Source organism: Oncorhynchus kisutch, unplaced genomic scaffold, assembly GCF_002021735.2.
Source record: "Oncorhynchus kisutch isolate 150728-3 unplaced genomic scaffold, Okis_V2 Okis06b-Okis10b_hom, whole genome shotgun sequence".
Classification (NCBI taxonomy): Eukaryota; Metazoa; Chordata; class Actinopteri; order Salmoniformes; family Salmonidae; genus Oncorhynchus; species Oncorhynchus kisutch.
Window position 1 is genome coordinate 9,080,689 of NW_022261983.1, and position 26,435 is coordinate 9,107,123.

Below are 26,435 nucleotides of genomic sequence, written 5' to 3' on the forward strand. Positions count from 1 at the left end.
GGTCCTGACTGGGGGAGGAGCTCACAGCCCACCATAAAAGGCAAGGAAAACAGATTTCTAGGTGTCTGTCAGTCTGGAACAGTCTAGAAGGGAAAGGGCAATGTTCTAGTGTAGTTTACATGTCACACTTTCATTAGTGCGATCCTTTTGTGATATTTGGCGAAACAATCGACTTCACGACCTGAAAAGCTTGGGACTGAATATATATTTGTGTTTCTGTTCTTTAGCTGCCGTGGGGTAAACATTTTCCCTCCACGCGATAGATTGATCGATTTTTCCATACAGTCGACAGTAGAATAATTCGTTTCCGAAATGACTTGGTCCATAAGCAGTTGTTTCATTACTCTGGTCGTTCTGTTCCTCTGGCGGGTCGAAGACATCGCAGAAGCTTGCAGTTGCTCCCCTGCGCATCCTCAACAGGCTTTTTGCAATGCAGACGTCGGTAAGCAATTTTGGCAACATTTGTTTCTCTTCACATGTTGATAGATATGCTACTACACTGTATCAAGTGTATGATGCGCACATTTTTGCGCATCATACAGAAATGTCTGTGGTCGTTGTAACTTTGTATAATTTTCATGCCATGATCATTAGGCCTATATTTACGTATTCTCACACAATTATTTGCATAATTAAGTAGGCAACAATAAAACGGGCTACAGCCAGGGTTCTCAAACCCTGTTCCTGGATAGCTGCCCTCCTGTAGGTTTTCTACACCAAGTGTTCTATGTTGCTATAGGCCTACATTATGCCTTCAGATTCATTGTTATTTGTCCAAAAGCTAAATGATATGCACCAAAATGTAAAATGAATATTTTCCTACATTCAGCCCAAGGCACTCAGTTGTAGTGTAGACTTCTTGGTGTAGACTATTATGAAAATCAAATAATAGTGGTAGGGTTATATCAATAATCTTGGACAGTTCATTTGTTTCACTATTTAAGATGGATGGCCTGCTTTATTTACAACATACTGGGAATACAAGAGGGAACGGTGATGGGTGGACCTCTCTCTCACACCACACACACGTACACACACAGCACTTTGCTTCAAAACAAATGTTCAATTCAACATGAAATTATCCAATACTTCACATACTCTTTTGTGCCCTCTATAGAGTAGTCTTATATCAGCAGCTACTGTACCCTCTATAGAGTAGTCTTATATCAGCAGCTACTGTACCCTCTATAGAGTAGTCTTATAGCAGCAGCTACTGTGCCCTCTATAGAGTAGTCTTATATCAGCAGCTACTGTACCCTCTATAGAGTAGTCTTATAGCAGCAGCTACTGTGCCCTCTATAGAGTAGTCTTATAGCAGCAGCTACTGTACCCTCTATAGAGTAGTCTTATAGCAGCAGCTACTGTGCCCTCTATAGAGTAGTCTTATATCAGCAGCTACTGTACCCTCTATAGAGTAGTCTTATATCAGCAGCTACTGTACCCTCTATAGAGTAGTCTTATATCAGCAGCTACTGTACCCTCTATAGAGTAGTCTTATAGCAGCAGCTACTGTACCCTCTATAGAGTAGTCTTATAGCAGCAGCTACTGTACCCTCTATAGAGTAGTCTTATAGCAGCAGCTACTGTACCCTCTATAGAGTAGTCTTATATCAGCAGCTACTGTACCCTCTATAGAGTAGTCTTATATCAGCAGCTACTGTACCCTCTATAGAGTAGTCTTATAGCAGCAGCTACTGTACCCTCTATAGAGTAGTCTTATAGCAGCAGCTACTGTACCCTCTATAGAGTAGTCTTATATCAGCAGCTACTGTACCCTCTATAGAGTAGTCTTATAGCAGCAGCTACTGTACCCTCTATAGAGTAGTCTTATATCAGCAGCTACTGTGCCCTCTATAGAGTAGTCTTATATCAGCAGCTACTGTACCCTCTATAGAGTAGTCTTATAGCAGCAGCTACTGTACCCTCTATAGAGTAGTCTTATATCAGCAGCTACTGTACCAGACACTGTGCCCTCTATAGAGTAGTCTTATAGCAGCAGCTACTGTGCCCTCTATAGAGTAGTCTTATAGCAGCAGCTACTGTACCCTCTATAGAGTAGTCTTATAGCAGCAGCTACTGTACCCTCTATAGAGTAGTCTTATATCAGCAGCTACTGTACCCTCTATAGAGTAGTCTTATATCAGCAGCTACTGTACCCTCTATAGAGTAGTCTTATATCAGCAGCTACTGTGCCCTCTATAGAGTAGTCTTATAGCAGCAGCTACTGTACCAGACACTGTGCCCTCTATAGAGTAGTCTTATAGCAGCAGCTACTGTACCCTCTATAGAGTAGTCTTATAGCAGCAGCTACTGTACCCTCTATAGAGTAGTCTTATATCAGCAGCTACTGTACCCTCTATAGAGTAGTCTTATATCAGCAGCTACTGTACCCTCTATAGAGTAGTCTTATATCAGCAGCTACTGTACCCTCTATAGAGTAGTCTTATATCAGCAGCTACTGTACCCTCTATAGAGTAGTCTTATATCAGCAGCTACTGTACCCTCTATAGAGTAGTCTTATATCAGCAGCTACTGTACCAGACACTGTGCCCTCTATAGAGTAGTCTTATAGCAGCAGATACTGTGCCCTCTATAGAGTAGTCTTATAGCAGCAGCTACTGTGCCCTCTATAGAGTAGTCTTATAGCAGCAGCTACTGTACCAGACACTGTGCCCTCTATAGAGTAGTCTTATAGCAGCAGCTACTGTACCAGACACTGTGCCCTCTATAGAGTAGTCTTAGAGCAGCAGCTACTGTACCAGACACTGTGCCCTCTATAGAGTAGTCTTATAGCAGCAGCTACTGTGCCCTCTATAGAGTAGTCTTATAGCAGCAGCTACTGTACCCTCTATAGAGTAGTCTTATAGCAGCAGCTACTGTACCCTCTATAGAGTAGTCTTATAGCAGCAGCTACTGTACCCTCTATAGAGTAGTCTTATATCAGCAGCTACTGTGCCCTCTATAGAGTAGTCTTATATCAGCAGCTACTGTACCCTCTATAGAGTAGTCTTATAGCAGCAGCTACTGTACCCTCTATAGAGTAGTCTTATATCAGCAGCTACTGTACCAGACACTGTGCCCTCTATAGAGTAGTCTTATAGCAGCAGCTACTGTGCCCTCTATAGAGTAGTCTTATAGCAGCAGCTACTGTACCCTCTATAGAGTAGTCTTATAGCAGCAGCTACTGTACCCTCTATAGAGTAGTCTTATATCAGCAGCTACTGTACCCTCTATAGAGTAGTCTTATATCAGCAGCTACTGTACCCTCTATAGAGTAGTCTTATATCAGCAGCTACTGTACCCTCTATAGAGTAGTCTTATATCAGCAGCTACTGTACCCTCTATAGAGTAGTCTTATAGCAGCAGCTACTGTGCCCTCTATAGAGTAGTCTTATAGCAGCAGCTACTGTACCCTCTATAGAGTAGTCTTATATCAGCAGCTACTGTACCCTCTATAGAGTAGTCTTATATCAGCAGCTACTGTACCCTCTATAGAGTAGTCTTATATCAGCAGCTACTGTACCCTCTATAGAGTAGTCTCATATCAGCAGCTACTGTACCCTCTATAGAGTAGTCTTATATCAGCAGCTACTGTACCCTCTATAGAGTAGTCTTATATCAGCAGCTACTGTACCAGACACTGTGCCCTCTATAGAGTAGTCTTATAGCAGCAGCTACTGTGCCCTCTATAGAGTAGTCTTATAGCAGCAGCTACTGTGCCCTCTATAGAGTAGTCTTATAGCAGCAGCTACTGTACCAGACACTGTGCCCTCTATAGAGTAGTCTTATAGCAGCAGCTACTGTACCAGACACTGTGCCCTCTATAGAGTAGTCTTATAGCAGCAGCTACTGTACCAGACACTGTGCCCTCTATAGAGTAGTCTTATAGCAGCAGCTACTGTGCCCTCTATAGAGTAGTCTTATAGCAGCAGCTACTGTACCCTCTATAGAGTAGTCTTATATCAGCAGCTACTGTACCCTCTATAGAGTAGTCTTATATCAGCAGCTACTGTACCCTCTATAGAGTAGTCTTATATCAGCAGCTACTGTACCCTCTATAGAGTAGTCTTATATCAGCAGCTACTGTACCCTCTGTGCCCTATATAGAGTAGTCTTATAGCAGCAGCTACTGTACCAGACACTGTGCCCTCTATAGAGTAGTCTTATAGCAGCAGCTACTGTATCCTCTATAGAGTAGTCTTATAGCAGCAGCTACTGTACCAGACACTGTGCCCTCTATAGAGTAGTCTTATAGCAGCAGCTACTGTACCAGACACTGTGCCCTCTATAGAGTAGTCTTATAGCAGCAGCTACTGTATCCTCTATAGAGTAGTCTTATAGCAGCAGCTACTGTACCAGACACTGTGCCCTCTATAGAGTAGTCTTATAGCAGCAGCTACTGTACCAGACACTGTGCCCTCTATAGAGTAGTCTTATAGCAGCAGCTACTGTACCAGACACTGTGCCCTCTATAGAGTAGTCTTATAGCAGCAGCTACTGTACCAGACACTGTGCCCTCTATAGAGTAGTCTTATAGCAGCAGCTACTGTACCAGACACTGTGCCCTCTATAGAGTAGTCTTATAGCAGCAGCTACTGTACCAGACACTGTGCCCTCTATAGAGTAGTCTTATAGCAGCAGCTACTGTACCAGACACTGTGCCCTCTATAGAGTAGTCTTATAGCAGCAGCTACTGTACCAGACGCTGTGCCCTCTATAGAGTAGTCTTATAGCAGCAGCTACTGTACCCTCTATAGAGTAGTCTTATAGCAGCAGCTACTGTACCCTCTATAGAGTAGTCTTATAGCAGCAGCTACTGTACCAGACACTGTGCCCTCTATAGAGTAGTCTTATAGCAGCAGCTACTGTACCAGACACTGTGCCCTCTATAGAGTAGTCTTATAGCAGCAGCTACTGTACCAGACACTGTGCCCTCTATAGAGTAGTCTTATAGCAGCAGCTACTGTACCAGACACTGTGCCCTCTATAGAGTAGTCTTATAGCAGCAGCTACTGTACCAGACACTGTGCCCTCTATAGAGTAGTCTTATAGCAGCAGCTACTGTATCCTCTATAGAGTAGTCTTATATCAGCAGCTACTGTACCCTCTATAGAGTAGTCTTATAGCAGCAGCTACTGTACCCTCTATAGAGTAGTCTTATATCAGCAGCTACTGTACCCTCTATAGAGTAGTCTTATATCAGCAGCTACTGTACCCTCTATAGAGTAGTCTTATATCAGCAGCTACTGTGCCCTCTATAGAGTAGTCTTATAGCAGCAGCTACTGTACCCTCTATAGAGTAGTCTTATAGCAGCAGCTACTGTACCAGACACTGTGCCCTCTATAGAGTAGTCTTATAGCAGCAGCTACTGTACCAGACACTGTGCCCTCTATAGAGTAGTCTTATAGCAGCAGCTACTGTACCAGACACTGTGCCCTCTATAGAGTAGTCTTATAGCAGCAGCTACTGTACCAGACACTGTGCCCTCTATAGAGTAGTCTTATAGCAGCAGCTACTGTACCCTCTATAGAGTAGTCTTATATCAGCAGCTACTGTACCAGACACTGTGCCCTCTATAGAGTAGTCTTATAGCAGCAGCTACTGTACCAGACACTCAGACCCATGTTCTTCTCCAGATCATTTAAATCACCTTAGTGTCACATGAAGGGAGATATTCTCAAACACAACCAGCTAACAATATTCCAGCGTCTGTTCTTGTGAAATAAACACAGGATAGTTGTTAATTCTGTGGAATGTGACTGACCTATGCCTGGCTCATAGTGGATTTAACAAGGTCAAAATATGATTGAAATGTATCCATTTAAAGTCATCTGTTCTTTCAAAGGTGCTGTCATTGCTGTTGTGATGTTAACATCCATACAGGCAGATACAAATAAACAAAGCGTGTGTACTGCATTGTGGGTAAATACTGTTTGTTGTGAGCTCTACTATGGATGGTTCTCTGGCCAGATCCTTGTATTGGTCATCAAAGTGTACCATGAACAGGCAAGATGTTGGGAGTCGAGTAGCACAATCCACTGTGTTGTGACTGAGAACTGTTATTCTGGGACCTTCTACTCTATCAAATCACATTTTATTGGTCGCATATACATGTTTTGCAGATGTTATTGCGGGTGTAGCGAAATGCTTATGTTCCCAGCTCCAACAGTGCAATAATATCTAACAATTCACAACAATACACACAGATCTAAAGGTAAAAGAGTGGAATTAAGAACTCTAGAACCCTGGACGGGTTCTACCCTGGTCCAGCCTAAACCACCAGAACAACAACTACAGATGATAGATGCCTTCCACTGCAGCCACTATTACTACTGTATAGTTACTACTGCTAGCCTGTGTGGCAAATGGAATCTGGGAAACATGGGCTTTGGTGTGAGGTCCAGGCAGGGTCGCTCACGTTCATTAGGCCACCGTGGCGAAACATTGTGCAACGGAAAAAGAAAATGAGTGTTTCTTATTTGACAAGTTTAGGTAGTAGAGACCTTCCTCCCCGTTTCAGACAGTTTTCTTTGGTTTCATGACTTGTGAACACGACCCAGTGCCCTCTTAGAGAAAAGGATTCCAAAAGGTTTCTTCGGTTGTACACATAGGGGAACCCTTTTTGGTTCCAGGTTGAACCCTTTTGGGTTTCATGTAAAACTCTCTGTTTGAAGGGTTCTATTTGGAACCCAAAAAGGTTCTACCTGGAACCAAAAGGGGTTCTTCAAAGGGTTCTCCTATGGGGACAGCCGAAGAACCCTTTTAGGTAGCACTTTTCTTTTTCTAAGAATGTACTACAGCATCCACGTCCGGCCTGAAGGCTAATGACTGTATATGTTCTTTAAAGAACCAGGGAATCCCACTACGTCTACTGTATTTGAATCAACTCCACTCACACATTGCTCATCCTAATATTCCTTTTACTTGTGTATTGTTGTGAATTGTTAGTTACTACTGCACTGTTGGAGCTGGGAACACAAACATTTCAGTACACCCGCAATAACATCTGCTAAACATGTGTCTGCGACCAATAAAATAGTATTTGATCAAATTGTATTTGATTTAGTCATATTAGGCCAAACCTTTGGTTTCCCCTGACGAGGATCTGTTTCTGGGCCTCTTTCTCTTCTGATTTGATCAGGTACAGACCACTGCCTGTTTGGGTTACTTGTCTTTACATAACTAACTTATGCTAACGAGAATCTCTAAACAGTGACCGGCTTGTCTTGATGTTTAAATACCGTTTTTTTAGGGACTTTCTTCATGGTTGTGAGCTGGCTCAGTCTGTGGTGTGTATATACAGCAGTTTACTTATTCTACTTATTCCACCATTTCTCTGCTATAGGTTGCAATGGCACCAGAGCTCGTAGAGTTTCACGTTTTAATAGCATGTGCACAAGGACAGTGAAATGCCTTTCTTGCGAGCTCTAAACCCAACAATGCAGTATTCAGTATCAATGTAGTATTAAAAATAACATACGGTGAACATAAGATGAACATGAGAAAGTAAGAAGCTGCAGTACAGTATATACAGAGTCAGTTCCAATACCATATGTCCAATGTGCAGGGATACTGGAGTGATAGAGGTAGATATGTATAGGGGTCAGGATGTATGATAAACAGAGTAGCAGCAGCATAAATTATGTGTGTGTGTGTGTGTGTAGTCAGTATAAATATGTGTGCATGTTATGTGTGTGTTGGAGTGTCGGTGTGAGTGAGTTTGTAGAGTGCCATACCAAGCAGTGATGCAGCCAGTCAAGATGCTCTCGATGGTGCCACTGGATACTTTTTTCAGGATTTGAGGGCCCATACCAAACTTTTTCACCCTCCTGAGGGGGGAGAGGCCCTGTCACTCCTTCTTCATGACTGTGCGCGTGCGTGTGTGGACCATTTTAAGTTTCTTAGTGATTTGGACATCGAGGAACTTGAAGTTCTTGACCCGCTCCACTGCAGCCCCGTAGATGTGGATGGGGGCGTGCTCGGCCCCCTGTTTCCAGTAGTCCACAATCAGCTCCTTGGTCTTAGTCACATTAAGGAAAAGGCTGTTGTCCTGGCACCACACCGCCAAGGTCACTGACCTTCTCCTTGTAGGCTGTCTCATCGTTGCTGGTGCTCAGGCCTACCACCGTCGGCTTGTCATCAAACTTGATGATGGTGTTGGAGTCGGGCACGGCCACGCAGTCGTGGGTGAACAGAGAGTACAAGAGAGGACTAAGCACACACCCCTGTGGGGCCCCTGTGTTGAGGGTCAGGGTAACGGCGGTGATGTTGCCTACCCTCATTACCTGGGTTCGAACCATCAGGAAGTCCAGGATCCAGTTGCAGAGGGAGGTGTTCAGTCCCAGGGTCCTAAGCTTGGTGACAGGAATGGTGGTAGTCAATGAATAGCATTCTCACATACAGTTTGGACACATCTACTCATTCAAGGCTTTTTCTTTGTTTGTACTATTTTCTATTATTATGTCAAGTGTGCAAAGCTGTCATCAAGGCAAAGGGTGGCTACTTTGAAGAATCTCAAATATGAAATATATTTTGATTTGTTTAACACTTTTTTGTTTACTAAATGATTCCATATGTGTTATTTCATAGTTTTGATGTCTTCACTATTATTCTACAATGTAGAAAAATAAAGAAACCCTTGAATGAGTAGGTGTGTCCAAACTTTTGACTGGTACTGTAGGTATTCCTCTTGCCTAGGTGGGTGAGGGCAGTGTGGAGTGCAAAGGAGATTGTATCGTCTATGACTTTGTTGGGGCGGTATGCATATTGCAGTGGGTCTGGGATGATGGAGTTGATGTGTGCCATAACCAGCCTGTTAAAGCACTTGATGATTAGATGTGAGGGCTACAGGGCGGTAGTCGTTGTAGCATGAAGCCTTAGAGTTCTTGGGAACAGGAATGATGGAACAGGAATGGTGGAACAGGAATGGTGGAACAGGAATGGTGGAACAGGAATGATGGAACAGGAATGGGGAGGTTGAAAAGGACAGTGAATATGCCTGCCAGCTGATCTGCTCATGCTCTGAGAACGCGCCCTGGAAAACCATCCGGCCCCACTGCCTTGCGAGTGTGGAGCTGATTAAAGACCTTATTCAAGTCGACCTCGGAGAGCGAGATCCCCCAGTCCTCTGGGGCCTCACGCATGTCATGGTGTGGTTATTGTCGAAGCGTGTGTTAAATGCGTTGAGTTAGTCTGGTAGAGAGGCATAGTTGGGCAGATCACTCCTGGGTCCTCCTTTCTAATCTGAAATGGACTGTAGCCCCTGGGCTCCCGAGTCTAGCGGTCTAAGGCACTGCATCTCAGTGCAAGAGGCATCATTACAGTCTTTGGTTCAAATCCAGGCTGTATCACATCCAGTCGTGATTGGGAGTCCCATAGGGAGGCACACAATTGGCCCAGCGTTGTCTGGGTTTAGCCAGGGTAGGCCGTCATTGTAAATAAGAATTGGTTCTTAAATGACTTGCTTAGTTAAATTAAGGTTAAATAAAAAATAAATACAAAATATGCGATGGGCGTAGAACCTGTGTCATATGATTCCACTTTATTCCTATGTTGTCCTTTTGCTCGTTTGATGTAGAAACACAATCATGTTTATGAGATTAGTGCAGCAGAATAAGGTTTAGGTTTAAAGTCAAAAGTACAACGGTCTTTTCATTGCACTTTCATTTCATTGACTCTAAAAGGCTGTGAATCAGGGTTGGAGTCAATCCTATTTCCATTCAGTCAAATCAGAAAGTAAACTACAATTCCAATTTGTGGAAGATTAGTGCTTTTAGTTTACTTCCTGAATTGACTGGATTGAAACGGAATTGAGCCCAACTATGCTGTGAAATGCACAAACCATGGTCAGAATGGGCTATTTCACTGTCAACGGCTTCTAGTATGTGAACACTGGACACTGTTTGCTTTGCTATTGCACAACGATGCCTTGAAGTTGGCAACGTGGTGACATTGCAATGGCCTTGTCATCCCGTCTGATGGAAATGAGGAAATCGAGGGCCAATGAAGAGCACGACCAAGCATCTGAACCTGTTGAGAAAGTCTCTGGCACACACTGCCTTTTAAAACCCAGCTGTGTAAACCCATAACCTCTGGAAGGACTTTTCATCTCTGGAAATTCCTTGGTCGATTTTCAGCAGTGAAAACCAGACAATATTCTTTGTAATTTTCCCGATGCCATTAACGGGCTAAGCTATGATGAAGGGGTATTTTTATACTCAAACCATTCTGATGAAGTAAATCCTTGGCCTGCTTCAGAGTTGACCTCATTTGGCCTGGTGTACTAGTTTGGTGCTGGTCCCTGTCTTCAGGATACATTGCATTTCTTAACGCAAGAGGTTTAATTTGGGACCTCCTGCCCTCTCAGTAGAGGTGACTGGCATGAATGACACTGTGTCAACCTAGTTTCCGTGTGGTCCATTGTAGGTTGGTGTGGTGGGGTGGCAGGCAAGAGGAGGGACGGTGCCTTCGGTCACTTTCTTTAAAGGAGCTTCAGTATTTGTCTTCTACTGGACAGAGGACAGTAGGGGGAGTAGGAAAGATAGGAAGCGAGTGTGTCGCACAGGGCTGGGAATTGCCAGGGACGTCGTGATACAATATTATCACCATACTTAGGTGCCGATACGATATGTTTTGTGATTTTCACAATTCTGTATGTATTGCATTTCGATACTGTGATTTTATTGTGTTTTGATGCTCCAAAAATATTGCTCACCATTTGTCTTCTGCAGAGGGACAAGAGAGAGCCGTGAGAAAACGAGGTTTGATCAGTCATGGAAATAAAAGTGCTGAAAACACTGGTGTTTTGGTGCAAGTACAGCCAAGTAGCGCAAAAATAATATTGCGATCTAGTCAAAACGACACGATATATCATTAAAAATAGTATCCCGGTATGTAACTGTATCGACCCAGCCCATCACTAATGTCACAGGCAGCAGGTGACATTTGAACCCATGCTGACACTGGTAGGTCTATGTTCTGTAGCTAGACCACCAAGGCCACTTGGTACCTTTTGTTGTCTTTAGGCAGAGGTGGACAGTCAATCCCAGGAGTATTTCATTGTCTGTCTGACATGTACTGAAGCGTATGACCTTGATATCCTGTTCGCTCCTTGTGGACTACTGCGATAACAACGCCATGTACTGAAGCGTATGACCTTGATATCCTGTTCGCTCCTTGGGGACTACTGCGATAACAACGCCATGTACTGAAGAGTATGACCTTGATATCCTGTTCGCTCCTTGTGGACTACTGCGATAACAACGCCATGTACTGAAGAGTATGACCTTGATATCCTGTTCGCTCCTTGTGGTCTACTGCGATAACAACGCCATGTACTGAAGCGTATGACCTTGATATCCTGTTCGCTCCTTGTGGACTACTGCGATAACAACGCCATGTACTGAAGAGTATGACCTTGATATCCTGTTCGCTCCTTGTGGACTACTGCGATAACAACGCCATGTACTGAAGAGTATGACCTTGATATCCTGTTCACTCCTTGCGGACTACTGCGATAACAACGCCATGTACTGAATATACTGGAAGTCTTCTTCTAATTGGCATCTCCAGACAGTTTATTCAATCATGAGAAGGGATTGACCAGAAGCAAATCCATTTCCATCCACATCAATTGAATTCCTCCCATCAGGGCTGACCGGTTACGGAGCCCTTCGATGCCGCTCGACGATCAGATGTTATGCCAGTCATGCATTTGACCAAGCAGTCCACTGCCTGCCTCGTATTGCTTCTAGTTGGAGGGGTGTGTACCTATGGAGACATTTTGGGAAAAGGAATGCAAACCTTTTGGGATCTGAAAAAAGTAGGCTGACTGGTTTCTGCTCTGAAGACAGGCCCTGCTGCAAGCTGTGTCAACAGACGATACCATTAAAACCACATCCTTTTCTGTCCAAAGCAAAAATCTGCACCAGCTTTGACATCACAACAGCTCCTTATGTACTCAGGGTTTGGCTGGGCTGTTTGTTTATCACGTGGATAGGTTGGCTAACGGTTGTTCATTCTACTAAGTGAGATGATATTTCCATGCTTTTGAAGTCTTGAGCGGATAGCTAACGCAGACGAGTGCTTGAATTGGGACAGTGTTCATCAGGCTTACCAGCACTTTACCAGAATTTAACTGCCTGAGTATCGACACCTCTAGGTTAGTCGCTGTAAAACATGAATACCGGCATTGTGAAATGAAAGCGGACCGGCACCTTTTCATTCTACTTCAAGCACTGATACAGTCTGTCCTGTGTAGTATGGTAGACAGGACGGATGAGGACTGATACAGTCTGTCCTGTGTAGTATGGTAAGACAGGACGGATGAGGACTGATGCAGTATGTCCTGTGTAGTATGGTAAGACAGGACGGATGAGGAATGATACAGTCTGTCCTGCGTAGTATGGTAAGACAGGGCGGATGAGGACTGATGCAGTCTGTCCTGTGTAGTATGGTAAGACAGGACGGATGAGGACTGATACAGTCTGTCCTGTGTAGTATGGTAAGACAGGACGGATGAGGACTGATACAGTCTGTCCTGTGTAGTATGTTAAGGCAGGACGGATGAGGACTGATGCAGTCTGTCCTGTGTAGTATGGTAAGACAGGGCGGATGAGGACTGATGCAGTCTGTCCTGTGTAGTATGGTAAGACAGGACGGATGAGGACTGATGCAGTCTGTCCTGTGTAGTATGTTAAGACAGGACGGATGAGGACTGATGCAGTCTGTCCTGTGTAGTATGGTAAGACAGGACGGATGAGGACTGATGCAGTCTGTCCTGTGTAGTATGGTAAGACAGGACAGATGAGGACTGATGCAGTCTGTCCTGTGTAGTATGGTAAGACAGGACAGATGAGGACTGATGCAGTCTGTCCTGTGTAGTATGGTAAGACAGGACAGATGAGGACTGATGCAGTCTGTCCTGTGTGGTATGGTGAGACAGGACGGATGAGGACTGATACAGTCTGTCCTGTGCAGTATGGTAAGACAGGACGGTTGAGGGTCTTTGGCAGCACTACAACATGAGGAGCTATACTTGACGTTTCAGAGAAATGTACCATAAACCAGATTTAAGGGTTTATATTTCAGTTAGTGAAGAGGTGTGAAGACATGCAACACACAATTCCCTGAGGACAGTTCCTGTTGAGTTTATGGACAACCATTAGATTTCATTCCTAGTAGATTCTCCAAAATGATTGAGGGACACAATGGGGAACACTTGACGTGAGAGCTAATTGTTTGGTTTGAGTGGATTGATGAATTTGGCATTGCTGCGGAGGGAGCAAGCTCAGTTGGTAGAGGATGGCGATTGCAAGATCAGGATAGTGGGTTCGATTATCAGAACCACCCATACGTATTAAATGTATGGGTACATGACTGAGTCGCTTTGGATAAAAGCATCTGCTAAATGGTATACTGTATATGGAATAAGGATTAGATTGGATAAAAGAGTCTGCTAAATGGTATACTGTATATGGAATATGGATTAGATTGGATAAGAGTCTGCTAAATGGTATACTGTATATGGAATAAGGATTAGATTGGATAAAAGCATCTGCTAAATGGTATACTGTATATGGAATAAGGATTAGATTGGATAAAAGAGTGCTAAATGGTATACTGTATATGGAATGAGGATTAGATTGGATAAAAGAGTCTGCTAAATGGTATACTGTATATGGAATAAGGATTAGATTGGATAAAAGAGTCTGCTAAATGGTATACTGTATATGGAATGAGGATTAGATTGGATAAAAGAGTCTGCTAAATGGTATACTGTATATGGAATAAGGATTAGATTGGATAAAAGCGTCTGCTAAATGGTATACTGTATATGGAATGAGGATTAGATTGGATAAAAGCATCTGCTAAATGGTATACTGTATATGGAATAAGGATTAGATTGGATAAAAGCGTCTGCTAAATGGTATACTGTATATGGAATAAGGATTAGATTGGATAAAAACATCTGCTAAATGGTATACTGTATATGGAATGAGGATTAGATTGGATAAAAGAGTCTGCTAAATGGTATACTGTATATGGAATAAGGATTAGATTGGATAAAAGCGTCTGCTAAATGGTATACTGTATATGGAATAAGGATTAGATTGGATAAAAGCATCTGCTAAATGGTATACTGTATATGGAATAAGGATTAGATTGGATAAAAACATCTGCTAAATGGTATACTGTATATGGAATGAGGATTAGATTGGATAAAAGCATCTGCTAAATGGTATACTGTATATGGAATGAGGATTAGATTGGATAAAAGCATCTGCTAAATGGTATACTGTATATGGAATGAGGATTAGATTGGATAAAAGCATCTGCTAAATGGTATACTGTATATGGAATGAGGATTAGATTGGATAAAAGCATCTGCTAAATGGTATACTGTATATGGAATGAGGATTAGATTGGATAAAAGCATCTGCTAAATGGTATACTGTATATGGAATGAGGATTAGATTGGATAAAAGCATCTGCTAAATGGTATACTGTATATGGAATGAGGATTAGATTGGATAAAAGCATCTGCTAAATGGTATACTGTATATGGAATGAGGATTAGATTGGATAAAAGCATCTGCTAAATGGTATACTGTATATGGAATGAGGATTAGATTGGATAAAAGCATCTGCTAAATGGTATACTGTATATGGAATGAGGATTAGATTGGATAAAAGCATCTGCTAAATGGTATACTGTATATGGAATGAGGATTAGATTGGATAAAAGCATCTGATAAATGGTATACTGTATATGGAATGAGGATTAGATTGGATAAAAGCATCTGATAAATGGTATACTGTATATGGAATGAGGATTAGATTGGATAAAGCATCTGCTAAATGGTATACTGTATATGGAATGAGGATTAGATTGGATAAAAGCATCTGCTAAATGGTATACTGTATATGGAATGAGGATTAGATTGGATAAAAGCATCTGCTAAATGGTATACTGTATATGGAATGAGGATTAGATTGGATAAAAGCATCTGCTAAATGGTATACTGTATATGGAATGAGGATTAGATTGGATAAAAGCATCTGCTAAATGGTATACTGTATATGGAATGAGGATTAGATTGGATAAAAGCATCTGCTAAATGGTATACTGTATATGGAATGAGGATTAGATTGGATAAAAGCATCTGCTAAATGGTATACTGTATATGGAATGAGGATTAGATTGGATAAAAGCATCTGCTAAATGGTATACTGTATATGGAATGAGGATTAGATTGGATAAAAGCATCTGCTAAATGGTATACTGTATATGGAATGAGGATTAGATTGGATAAAAGCATCTGCTAAATGGTATACTGTATATGGAATGAGGATTAGATTGGATAAAAGCATCTGCTAAATGGTATACTGTATATGGAATGAGGATTAGATTGGATAAAAGCATCTGCTAAATGGTATACTGTATATGGAATGAGGATTAGATTGGATAAAAGCATCTGCTAAATGGTATACTGTATATGGAATGAGGATTAGATTGGATAAAAGCATCTGCTAAATGGTATACTGTATATGGAATGAGGATTAGATTGGATAAAAGCATCTGCTAAATGGTATACTGTATATGGAATGAGGATTATATTGGATAAAAGCATCTGCTAAATGGTATACTGTATATGGAATGAGGATTAGATTGGATAAAAGCATCTGCTAAATGGTATACTGTATATGGAATGAGGATTAGATTGGATAAAAGCATCTGCTAAATGGTATACTGTATATGGAATGAGGATTAGATTGGATAAAAGCATCTGCTAAATGGTATACTGTATATGGAATGAGGATTAGATTGGATAAAAGCATCTGCTAAATGGTATACTGTATATGGAATGAGGATTAGATTGGATAAAAGCATCTGCTAAATGGTATACTGTATATGGAATGAGGATTAGATTGGATAAAAGCATCTGCTAAATGGTATACTGTATATGGAATGAGGATTAGATTGGATAAAAGCATCTGCTAAATGGTAATTTACTGTCTTTCTTTTGATTTGACTTCATCATTTTAGCTCCTAGTGGAGCAAAGAGCCTCAACAGTGTATCTCCAGCAAACCCAGTTCAGATCAGTTTCCTTAACTTCATTCCAGGTGAATCCTAGTTCTTCATCCCTTCTTCATTGGTTCTTCTCAATGTCTTCCTCGATGTCCAACCCTGTGGATCCCACTGAAGTGCCTGTCTTGTTAGTCTTTAGAGAGCAGGAATAGAGAGCAGAAATTGAGAGCAGGAATAGAGAGCAGGAATAGAGAGCAGGAATACAGGGCAGGAATAGAGAGCAGGAGTTGTCGGCCGCTGGCTGAACCAGAACCCTTCTCCTCCTCTACAATTAAATGACATGCATGGACATTTTCCCATCTGCATATTGTTCTAAAATGTTTGCTGATGACCAAGCAAGTGTCCCAACTAGTCCGTTTGTTGCTTGTGAAAGAAAGTACACTCTGTTCCACAACCACTCCTGATCTTGTTGCAGCCTGCCAGATAATTATTCTTGTCTTTTCACAGCCTTTGGTTATCTTGTTTCCAGTAAACATTGGCATTTCCTATAATGATTTTATCTATGGTCAACCGTTTTCAGGTAACATTGGCATTTCCTATAATGATTTTATCTATGGTCAACCGTTTTCAGGTAACATTGGCATTTCCTACAATGATTTTATCTATGGTCAACTGTTTTCAGGTAACATTGGCATTTCCTACAATGATTTTATCTATGGTCAACTGTTTTCAGGTAACATTGGCATTTCCTACAATGATTTTATCTTGAGACCGAGCGCAAATCAACTGGTGTGCAAATGAACACACACCACACACTCCATGTTAGTCATAATCATCATTCAGTGGACTCTCCCAGGTTTCACCTCTGCACGGTGGAGTTGCATAGTAGTCTGGGAAAGTTACTAGGATGAGTAGTTTAGCCTTCCCATAGATTACAAATGAACTTGAAATGGAAAGAGTTTTGGAAATGCTGTTTTACAATGTAACACTGAATGGGTAACTGGAATCTTCCAGAGCCATAATTGAGTGCTCCCTTTGTGTTCCTTCTTTTGAATGATTGTCTCACAATTTTATCAATCAATGAGTTCTAACTTGTTTAATTGACAGTCAACAATTAATTTGATTATAAATCCTTTATAAACCCGTAACCGTATTGTAAAGTTTTACCCTTTAACTCAGTTTAGGGGGGACAGTCAGAGTGAACAAGGAGTTGGTTTATGATGATCCACTTCCTGGTAAATCTACCATCCTTTAACTCAGTTTAGGGGGGACAGTCAGAGTGAACAAGGAGTTGGTTTATGATGAGCCACTTCCTGGTAAATCTACCATCCTTTAACTCAGTTTAGGGGGGACAGTCAGAGTGAACAAGGAGTTGGTTTATGACGAGCCACTTCCTGGTAAATCTACCATCCTTTAACTCAGTTTAGGGGGGACAGTCAGAGTGAACAAGGAGTTGGTTTATGATGAGCCACTTCCTGGTAAATCTTCCATCCTTTAACTCAGTTTAGGGGGGACAGTCAGAGTGAACAAGGAGTTGGTTTATGATGAGCCACTTCCTGGTAAATCTACCATCCTTTAACTCAGTTTAGGGGGGGCAGTCAGAGTGAACAAGGAGTTGGTTTATGATGAGCCACTTCCTGGTAAATCTACCATCCTTTAACTCAGTTTAGGGGGGACAGTCAGAGTGAACAAGGAGTTGGTTTATGATGATCCACTTCCTGGTAAATCTACCATCCTTTAACTCAGTTTAGGGGGGACAGTCAGAGTGAACAAGGAGTTGGTTTATGATGAGCCACTTCCTGGTAAATCTACCCTCCTTGAACATCTTTCAACAGGCTTTATCAAGGCCTTGTTTAAGTCCTATTTTTTTGAGTGCCCTTTTCAGTGTCCATCCATACTGTGCTGCCTGTACCCCCCCCCCCCCCCTTCCAGCATGGTGGTACCTCATTTCGGCTCACCTTGGGGGCCAGGCAGAGCGTGGTGTTTGTTGACTACACAGTGTACACTGTTGTTATGGCACAGGGCCAATGAAAGCAGACTGTAACATGCATCACATCTCCCATCCAATTACACTGATGTAATGTGTCAACCAAACACAGCCTCAAAGGGACACATACAACCACTGTAAGACGTCCATTAGCAGCCCCACTGTTCCAGCAGCTCTATAGTGTAATGAATCTGATGGCTACTGGTAACCATCCGGTCATTCAGACAGGACGTGTGTTTTTATCCCCACTGTTAGACATACATGTGGCAGCTAGAGGTTAAACCATTTGGATTTAAACCTGAGGAAGATGAAATGTATTAGTTTGTTTCTGGACTTTCTCAGTCAATTCTTTGTAGGTTTGGTGATTGGAAAATCGGATGGTGTTAGGAGTTTAAATGTGTAAATGGTAGGACTCATGATCTGCTCAGGTTCAATGGAGAGGGACATTACATGTCACGATCCAATCATGTTAGTGTATCTTCAAAAGGAAATACCAAATGGACAAAAATATATTACATGAGGAGAGTACTGTATTAGCCATGTACACAGAACCCAGCTCTCATTTCCAAGAGCAGACTAGTTTCACAGTACATTTCAGACCGACAGCATTGTCCACCAATCCAAGTGACGCAGCACAACTGTGTCACTCCACAGTCCAGTCAGTCAATATATCCTTGCTTGGTGCCTTTGGAACGTTCCACCTGACTTACTTTACCATCGGAGGGAAGCAGAAGTGTCCGGTGTCTGATTCCTGCTCAGCCAGTGAGGATTGTTTCTGCACACCGGTCAAGGGGATGACCACCAATCCCCCTGGAGGAGCAGGAGGGTTTCCCTACACTGGTTGTCCATGGGGCTGTAACACTAGCAGCTGTGTGTTTCAGAATGGCAGAGTGTGGAACAGAGGGAAAGAGGGGGTGTGCGTGAGTCGATCATTCTGCAAGGATCACTCAGTGCAGTACTGTGGGGTCCCCTGGGCATGTTTGGTGTTGTGTGTGTGTGTGGCCTCAGAGAAAAGTTGCTCTGTGCTTCCGTCTGAGACTGTTTGTAGACTATAGTGAGACTGTTTGTAGACTATAGTGAGACTGTGTGCAGACAGTGGTGTAAAGTACATAAGTAAAAATACTTTAAAGTAATACTTATGTAGTTTTCTTTGTTGTCTGTACTTTACTTTACTATTTATATTTTTGACTACTTTAACTTTTATTTCACTACATTCCTAAAGAAAATAATGTACTTTTTACTCAAGTAGTGTTTTACTTGGTGACTTTCACTTTTACTTGAGTCATTTTCTATTAAGGTATCTTTCCTTTTACTCAAGTCTGACAATTTGGTACTTTTCCCACTACTGTGTGTAGACTATAGTGAGACTGTGTGTAGACCTTACCCACTGGGCCCAGACGTCAATTCAATCTCTATTCCACGTTGGTTCAATGTCATTTAATTGAAAGGACGAGGAAACCATGTTGATTCAAACAGTGTGTGCCCAGTGGTTAGAGTCTGTATGACTGCGAGGGCTGCCCTCTCAGAGCTGTTCTGATGCACACAGCAAACCATGCAGCCTGGGTAGAGTTTAGTGCTTTTTCCTGACTATGAACTTGATCTTAGTTGACTTCTCCCTCTCTGTCGATCCTGTTGGCTTCTCTCTTGCGTGCTCTCTCTCTCTTCCCCTGTCTCTCTCTTCCCCTGTCTCTCTCTCCCCATGTCTCTCTCTCCCCATGTCTCTCTCTCCCCCTGTCTATCTCGCCCCCTGTCTCTCTCCTCTCTCTCTGAATGTCACTGCTAGCATATGGTATTGGTATTGCTGACCTGTCTCTTTCTAAACACATGAAATGGTGATGAGGATGATTCCACAACTGCAGAATTATTGCTATTCCTGCCACTCCTTAACTCTGTTTCCCTGCCTGGAGATATTCTACATTCCTCCATCACTCTCAACATCCTATCTCCTAGTATTCTCTCTCTCTCGCTCTCGTTCTCTTTTGTCCCTCCCTCTCCGTTCTCCCTGTCAACAGTTTGACTCTGTAAAACCTTAAAAGGAAATGTTATTCTCGGGCCGTATTGTAATCCAATTAAGGCACATGCTTCATACTTCTTAGACAAAGTATAAATTCCCTAAAAGACTGTTCTTAGCCGTACCTGCGGTCGCCACCTTGGGGAATTGGACGACTGGACTCAAAGTAAACATCTGTTTGACATTAGTCTCCAGTCTGATTCACAGCTGAATGCAGCTAGGGCTGGACTGCACTGAGGTGAACCTCATCTTTCATTCATAGCAGCGTTTTCCACACTGCCCTTTGTTTGTTGCTAGGCAGTGGTACAGTTGTGGTTTTAAAAACCAATAGAAGATATGTTCATATTAAAGGGATATTACACTCTGAAGTCTAAGTTTGTCAGATCCATAAATACACATCCCAGGCTATGTATTGTGTAGATCCATAAATACACATATATATACATATATCATTTCCGTATTTGTGGTGCTTATCTTTTCAATGTATTTTTGGTTGAGGCATAGTTGGCTCTGCCGAACCGATTGCAGGGGATGTGGAGCCATCTTAAGGTCTGTAAACCTCTGGCAAACTCTGACAATGGAGTGTAGTGTCCCCTTTAAGTAGCTGGTACAGCTATTAGAAAAAAACCCGTCTACTGTAATTTCATTGGATCAGGATGTCTGCAAAACAAAAACAAACTGTAATTCCAGTGATAAAGCAACAAGTACATCTATGTGGTGTACGGGTCCTAATGATGACAGACAGTTGTGGAATAGAGGGAACTTAACATCGTTACAGAGGAAGTTCATCTGTTTGGCAAGGACCATGTTTTTCCACTCCAACCTTTCTGCCTATTTCTTCCTTCCTTGTCCAACAACAAATGCTTTAAAAATCTCCTGAATCAGACTGAAATGAGGAGAAAGAAGAAAAGAGAGGCTGGTTTGTGTCGCTGTCAGCACCTTCTACCCAGACTGATGGGCGGAGGGCTCGGGAGGAGGGGCCTGGGCCCGACAGTGTGTGACAACGTCTAGTGTGTGACTGATTTCCTGTGCGCATGCGTGCATTCTGGTTAAATTTTCCAAAAGATTGCTGACTAGCTTCCTCAGAGCAGGCCAGGCACATTCCTCTCTCAGATTACAGCTGATGAAACGCTCATGTGCCTCAGTCTTCCTACCAGCACCTGGTTGGCACCTGAACCATCTGCAGACCAGACAGGGCAACATAGTTAAACCAGGCGTGTTGAATTAAAGGCAGTGCAACATAGTTAAACCAGGCGTGTTGAATTAAAGGCAGTGCAACATAGTTAAACCAGGTGTGTTGAATTAGGCAGGGCAGCATAGTTAAACCAGTAGTGTTGAATTAAAGACAGGGCAGCATAGTTAAACCAGGAGTGTTGAATTAAAGACAGGGCAGCATAGTTAAACCAGGTGTGTTGAATTAAAGACAGGGCAGCATAGTTAAACCAGGTGTGTTGAATTAAAGACAGGGCAGCATAGTTAAACCAGTAGTGTTGAATTAAAGACAGGGCAGCATAGTTAAACCAGTAGTGTTGAATTAAAGACAGGGCAGCATAGTTAAACCAGGAGTGTTGAATTAAAGGCAGGGCAGCATAGTTAAACCAGTAGTGTTGAATTAAAGACAGGGCAGCATAGTTAAACCAGGAGTGTTGAATTAAAGGCAGGGCAGCATAGTTAAACCAGGAGTGTTGAATTAAAGACAGGGCAGCATAGTTAAACCAGGAGTGTTGAATTAAAGGAGAAGCAAACGATCAGAGTGAGGAACCGAGGACCAGGAGGGGAAACAGACTTTCATCTGTTTGGGAACAAAACCTCTCCAATATGTTACACCTAAACAGTCTAAACTTATGCACAGTCTGAACAGACGGTAAAAACCTGGGTCTATAAAGCATTTTACTGTTGTTCTCTTCCATCCCATAACACCCTTAAACCGTCAGTGTCTGACTGACCAGTTAAACGGAAATAGATTATTTCAGTAGAGTTTAAACATGTCTCCCTCTCTTCCGCTCTTCTAGTGATCAGGGCCAAGGTGGTTGGAAAGAAAGTGGTTGAGGCTGGTAATGACGTCTATGGCAACACCATCAAGAGGATCAAGTACGACATCAAACAGATCAAGGTATGATCAGACTTTTTATTACGTGCTTTCTGCAGTCAGTGAAGTTCAGACCTGCATATGGACATGTTTGATAGGTCCTTCTCTTCCTCTCCTTGTGATTGGATAGATGTTCAAAGGTCCTGACCGGGATATCGACGCCATCTTCACTGCACCCTCCTCAGCCGTTTGTGGCGTTACTCTGGAAACCAACGGCAACAAGGAGTATCTCTTCACAGGTGCGGTTCTCACTATGTTACCAAGCTCTATTGCCAGCACTGGTTCAACTACCAATAAATGCTTACAGCATTAGGACCATCCCACTGACCATCCTACTGACCATCCCACTGAACATCCCACTGACCATCCTACTGACCATCCCACTGAACATCCCACTGACCATCCTACTGACCATCCCACTGAACATCCCACTGACCATCCTACTGACCATCCTACTGACCATCCTGCTGACTGCATCCCACTGACCATCCCACTGACCATCCCACTGACCACCCCACTGACCATCCCACTGACCGTCCTACTGACCATCCCACTGACCATCCTACTGACCATCCCACTGAACATCCCACTGACCATCCTACTGACCATCCTACTGACCATCCCACTGACCATCCTACTGACCATCCCACTGACCATCCTACTGACCATCCCACTGACTGCATCCCACTGACCATTCTACTGACCATCCTGCTGACCATCCCACTGACCATCCTACTGACCATCCCACTGACCATCCTACTGACCATCCCACTGACTGCATCCCACTGACCATTCTACTGACCATCCTGCTGACCATCCCACTGACCATCCTGCTGACCATCCTACTGACCATCCTGCTGACCATCCCACTGACTGCATCCCACTGACCATTCTACTGACCATCCTGCTGACCATCCTGCTGACCATCCCACTGACCATCCTGCTGACCATCCTACTGACCATCCTGCTGACCATCCTACTGACCATCCTGCTGACCATCCCACTGACTGCATGCTGTATGAGAAAACAAGTGCTTTAGAACAATACATTTTGGTACAACTTCAGGTTTTAATTTATAATAACTTTTTTTTTTAAATAAATGTTTGTTTTTAAATTAATGATGTATACCCATTGATTCTTGAAGAATATAGCTTGTATATTAGTAATGTCTTTAGTTCAACTGTTGTACCCCATCAGAACCCAAAATACAAGCTTGTTTTCATTTGAATCACATGCATGGTCAGTGTTTGCATCCATAGCTCTGTCTATGAATTTGAGGTGGTTACGTTTCTTCAGCCCGTCCCTCAGCTTTTTACCAAAACCGTGGCGGGGTGTCTGCTTTGTTATTGTTGGAACTGCAGATTTCTAAATGAATCATGACAAATGTTATACATGCTTATGAATGAACCATTTTATAATTCTTATAAATGTTTATAAATATTGAAATATGAATTGATTTGAAGTATTTATGTACACTAGTTATAAATAGTTTATGAATGCTTATTCAAGTTATTATAAAGTGTTACCCACTCGAAGAGTTCCAGTGTTCCTGTCTGTATCAGTATGTTTTCTCTATGGGACATAGACTCACTATCTCCTCTGTCTGCAGGCAAGCTGGAGACGGATGGAACCATGCATGTAACACTGTGTGACTTTATTGAGTCTTGGGAGGCCATGAGTGCCACACAAAAGAAGAGTTTGACTCAACGCTATGAGAGTGGCTGCAAGTGCAAGGTGTGTGTGGGTGTGTTTGATGGGAATTATAGGAATATTACAGTACACCAGTTTTGTTCAATATTTACACAGCACATTTTCTTAAAAAGATTACTCTGGTCACATTGGCAAACGCTAGAGAATTGGGGTAATGATCAGTCGGTGATCTTGGTCTTTCTCTCTTTCTGCTCCGATCCACAGATCATCCGCTGCACTTCCATCCCCTGTACGATCAGCGCCCCAGAGGAGTGTCTGTGGACGGACTGGGTGATGGAAAAGAGCCACAGCGGTCCCCAGGCCCAACACTTTGCCTGTATCAATAGGAGCGATGGGTCCTGTGCCTGGTACAGGGGGATAGCACCACCCAAGAAGGAGTTCCTGGATATTGAAGACCCCTAAACTCTTCAGGCCATCCACTCACTGTTCAGAGTGACTAAAGATGTCTGCAATTAATACATGGAAAAAACAAAAGTACACAAAGCTACAAATCCAAATAATTATGATTAAATGAATCAGTGAAGTAGTTAATAACAATGAATTACAAGACCCATATTGACTTGTCCAGTTGTGATGTCACATAGAGAGGTCAGGTGACAGGTTGCAGGAAATAGTCCGTATGCAAGAGAGCAACAATCTGGAGAAAACAGCACTTTCTGACCCCCTCACCGCTCTAAAAGCGCTTACTGGTCACTTCTTGTACAAGTGCAATAAAAATAAACTACAAATCAAATATAGAGCTTCAAGTATTAATTGATCTTGTGCCGTTCATTTGTCGCTCGCTTTTAAACTGGAACCAAAGGTGTTATTGAAACCCAAAAGGGTGATATCAAAATGTTGTTGGCCGATGTGGTCGTGTTTCTAAATAGAACATTATTCCTAAAAAATACCATCCTAAAGCCTGGGGCATGTTCAGCTGGGCACAATATTGTAGAACGTTCAGATCGTATGTTTAAATACATGAAGAACAAACATGTTTCTCTGACATAAAGGAAGGAATCATGTAAGCTCTATTCATGGCATTTCTATCTGCAACATTCATCCTTTGCCTACAACATTCAACACTAGCCTCCTGAACGTAGCCCTGAAGTAGTTTAGGTCGAAACCAGGGCTTCAGTTTTGTAATGTCATTGACCAAATTAAACATGACTCAGATGCAGTGGAGGCTAGTGGGAGGAGCTATAGGAGGATGGGCTCATTATAATAGCTGAAATGGAATAAATTGAACGAGTCAAACATCTGGTTTGATACCGTTCCATTTATTCCTTTCCAGCCATGACAATGAGCCCGTCCTCCTATAGTTCCTCCCACCAGCCTCCGCTGCTCAGATTCTTTCTTCCTTGCTTCATAAGTCTGATAATATTATTCTTGGTGTATATTCTTCGGTGGGATAAAGATTCTGTTCATTTTAATGTACTAGACAGGAGTGGTCTAAAAAAAATAGGTGCTGTGTCGTATAACTAGAAGTGCTTCATCATTCCTATTATAATATTAACTGGCTTATCTAAGGTCTTACTATGGACAAAACCCTTTGTTGATTTCTCTGCAACGGAGACTGTAAACCTGGCTGCTATGTCTATATACCTACACTGCACATGCCACACAGTACAGTCTGAAAACAAGGTCATTGAATCTTCCATTTTTTTGTTATGTACGTATTTTATATTTGTTTAGTTCTGGTATAATTATAATATTTTGCTTTGGTTGTTTTGTCTCTTGGTGTAATGCCTCTGTGTAAGAACATATTTCATTAGAAAAATTGGGAGACTCGTTATACCTTTTTGCAAATTATATGTGTTCTTTGTAAAAAAACACAAACTTTTTTGTGTGTGAATATTCTCGAATTGTGATTGGGGTAAAGGGAATATGTTTGGCACAGTTTTCTGTTCACTTTACAGTACACGTAGTTACTTCACAAAACAGATCAGACCCATATTGTAGCATGCCATAATCTCCACTGAAGACTTGTATTAGCTCCCCAAGCTATTGCCAAGGTTTTAGCTTAGCGGACTAACATAGTCTTGTGGTGCATTGGACACCTGGGTTTGAACCCAGCCTGTCAGAGTAGTTTGTTGGTTACCGGTGCTCTGCTTCACCATGACCCGTCCTCTACAAGAGGTTCATCTACAATTACAGTTGTATTACTTCAGTAAAAACTGAACACAATGTTGTACTGCTATAATAACTTATCAATCATTTGCCGACAGGACAGGGATACTGTATCATATAACTCCAAACTTGTATATCCACGTAAAAAATATGAAATTCTCCTGTAATGTACATGGTATCAATTCTGTATTAGTAAGTGTCTCTTTATGTAATACTAGCAGAAAAGTAGAATGAAATTGGACGACTCGTGCTAGATCCACATGAGACTGTGGAGAAGCAACTGAATATTTTTGCATGCATATGACTCCTTGTGTCATTGGGACTGTATGGTATCTTCAGACATTGGACAGGCGATACGAATAAAAGTTTAGATATACATCTGATGTGTTTATTTACTTGTTCAGCAATTGTGCAGCAGAATTTATATGACACAATATTTCACCCAATCTTATAATAATTATTATTATGCCCATATTTGAGTTGTTCGGCATGCTGAA

The 26,435-nt window shown here is 42.2% G+C and overlaps 1 protein-coding gene across 1 annotated transcript; it reads left to right on the top strand.

Moving 5' to 3' along the window:
• On the top strand, positions 1 to 26,316 carry LOC109876472 (metalloproteinase inhibitor 2). Its single transcript, XM_031813818.1, has 5 exons — positions 1 to 442; positions 22,043 to 22,143; positions 22,250 to 22,358; positions 23,729 to 23,853; positions 24,034 to 26,316. The coding sequence occupies exons 1-5, from the start codon at positions 313 to 315 to the stop codon at positions 24,229 to 24,231; spliced, it is 663 nt and encodes a 220-aa protein (XP_031669678.1). The 5' UTR covers positions 1 to 312; the 3' UTR covers positions 24,232 to 26,316.
• Positions 26,317 to 26,435: the final 119 nt, after the last annotated feature.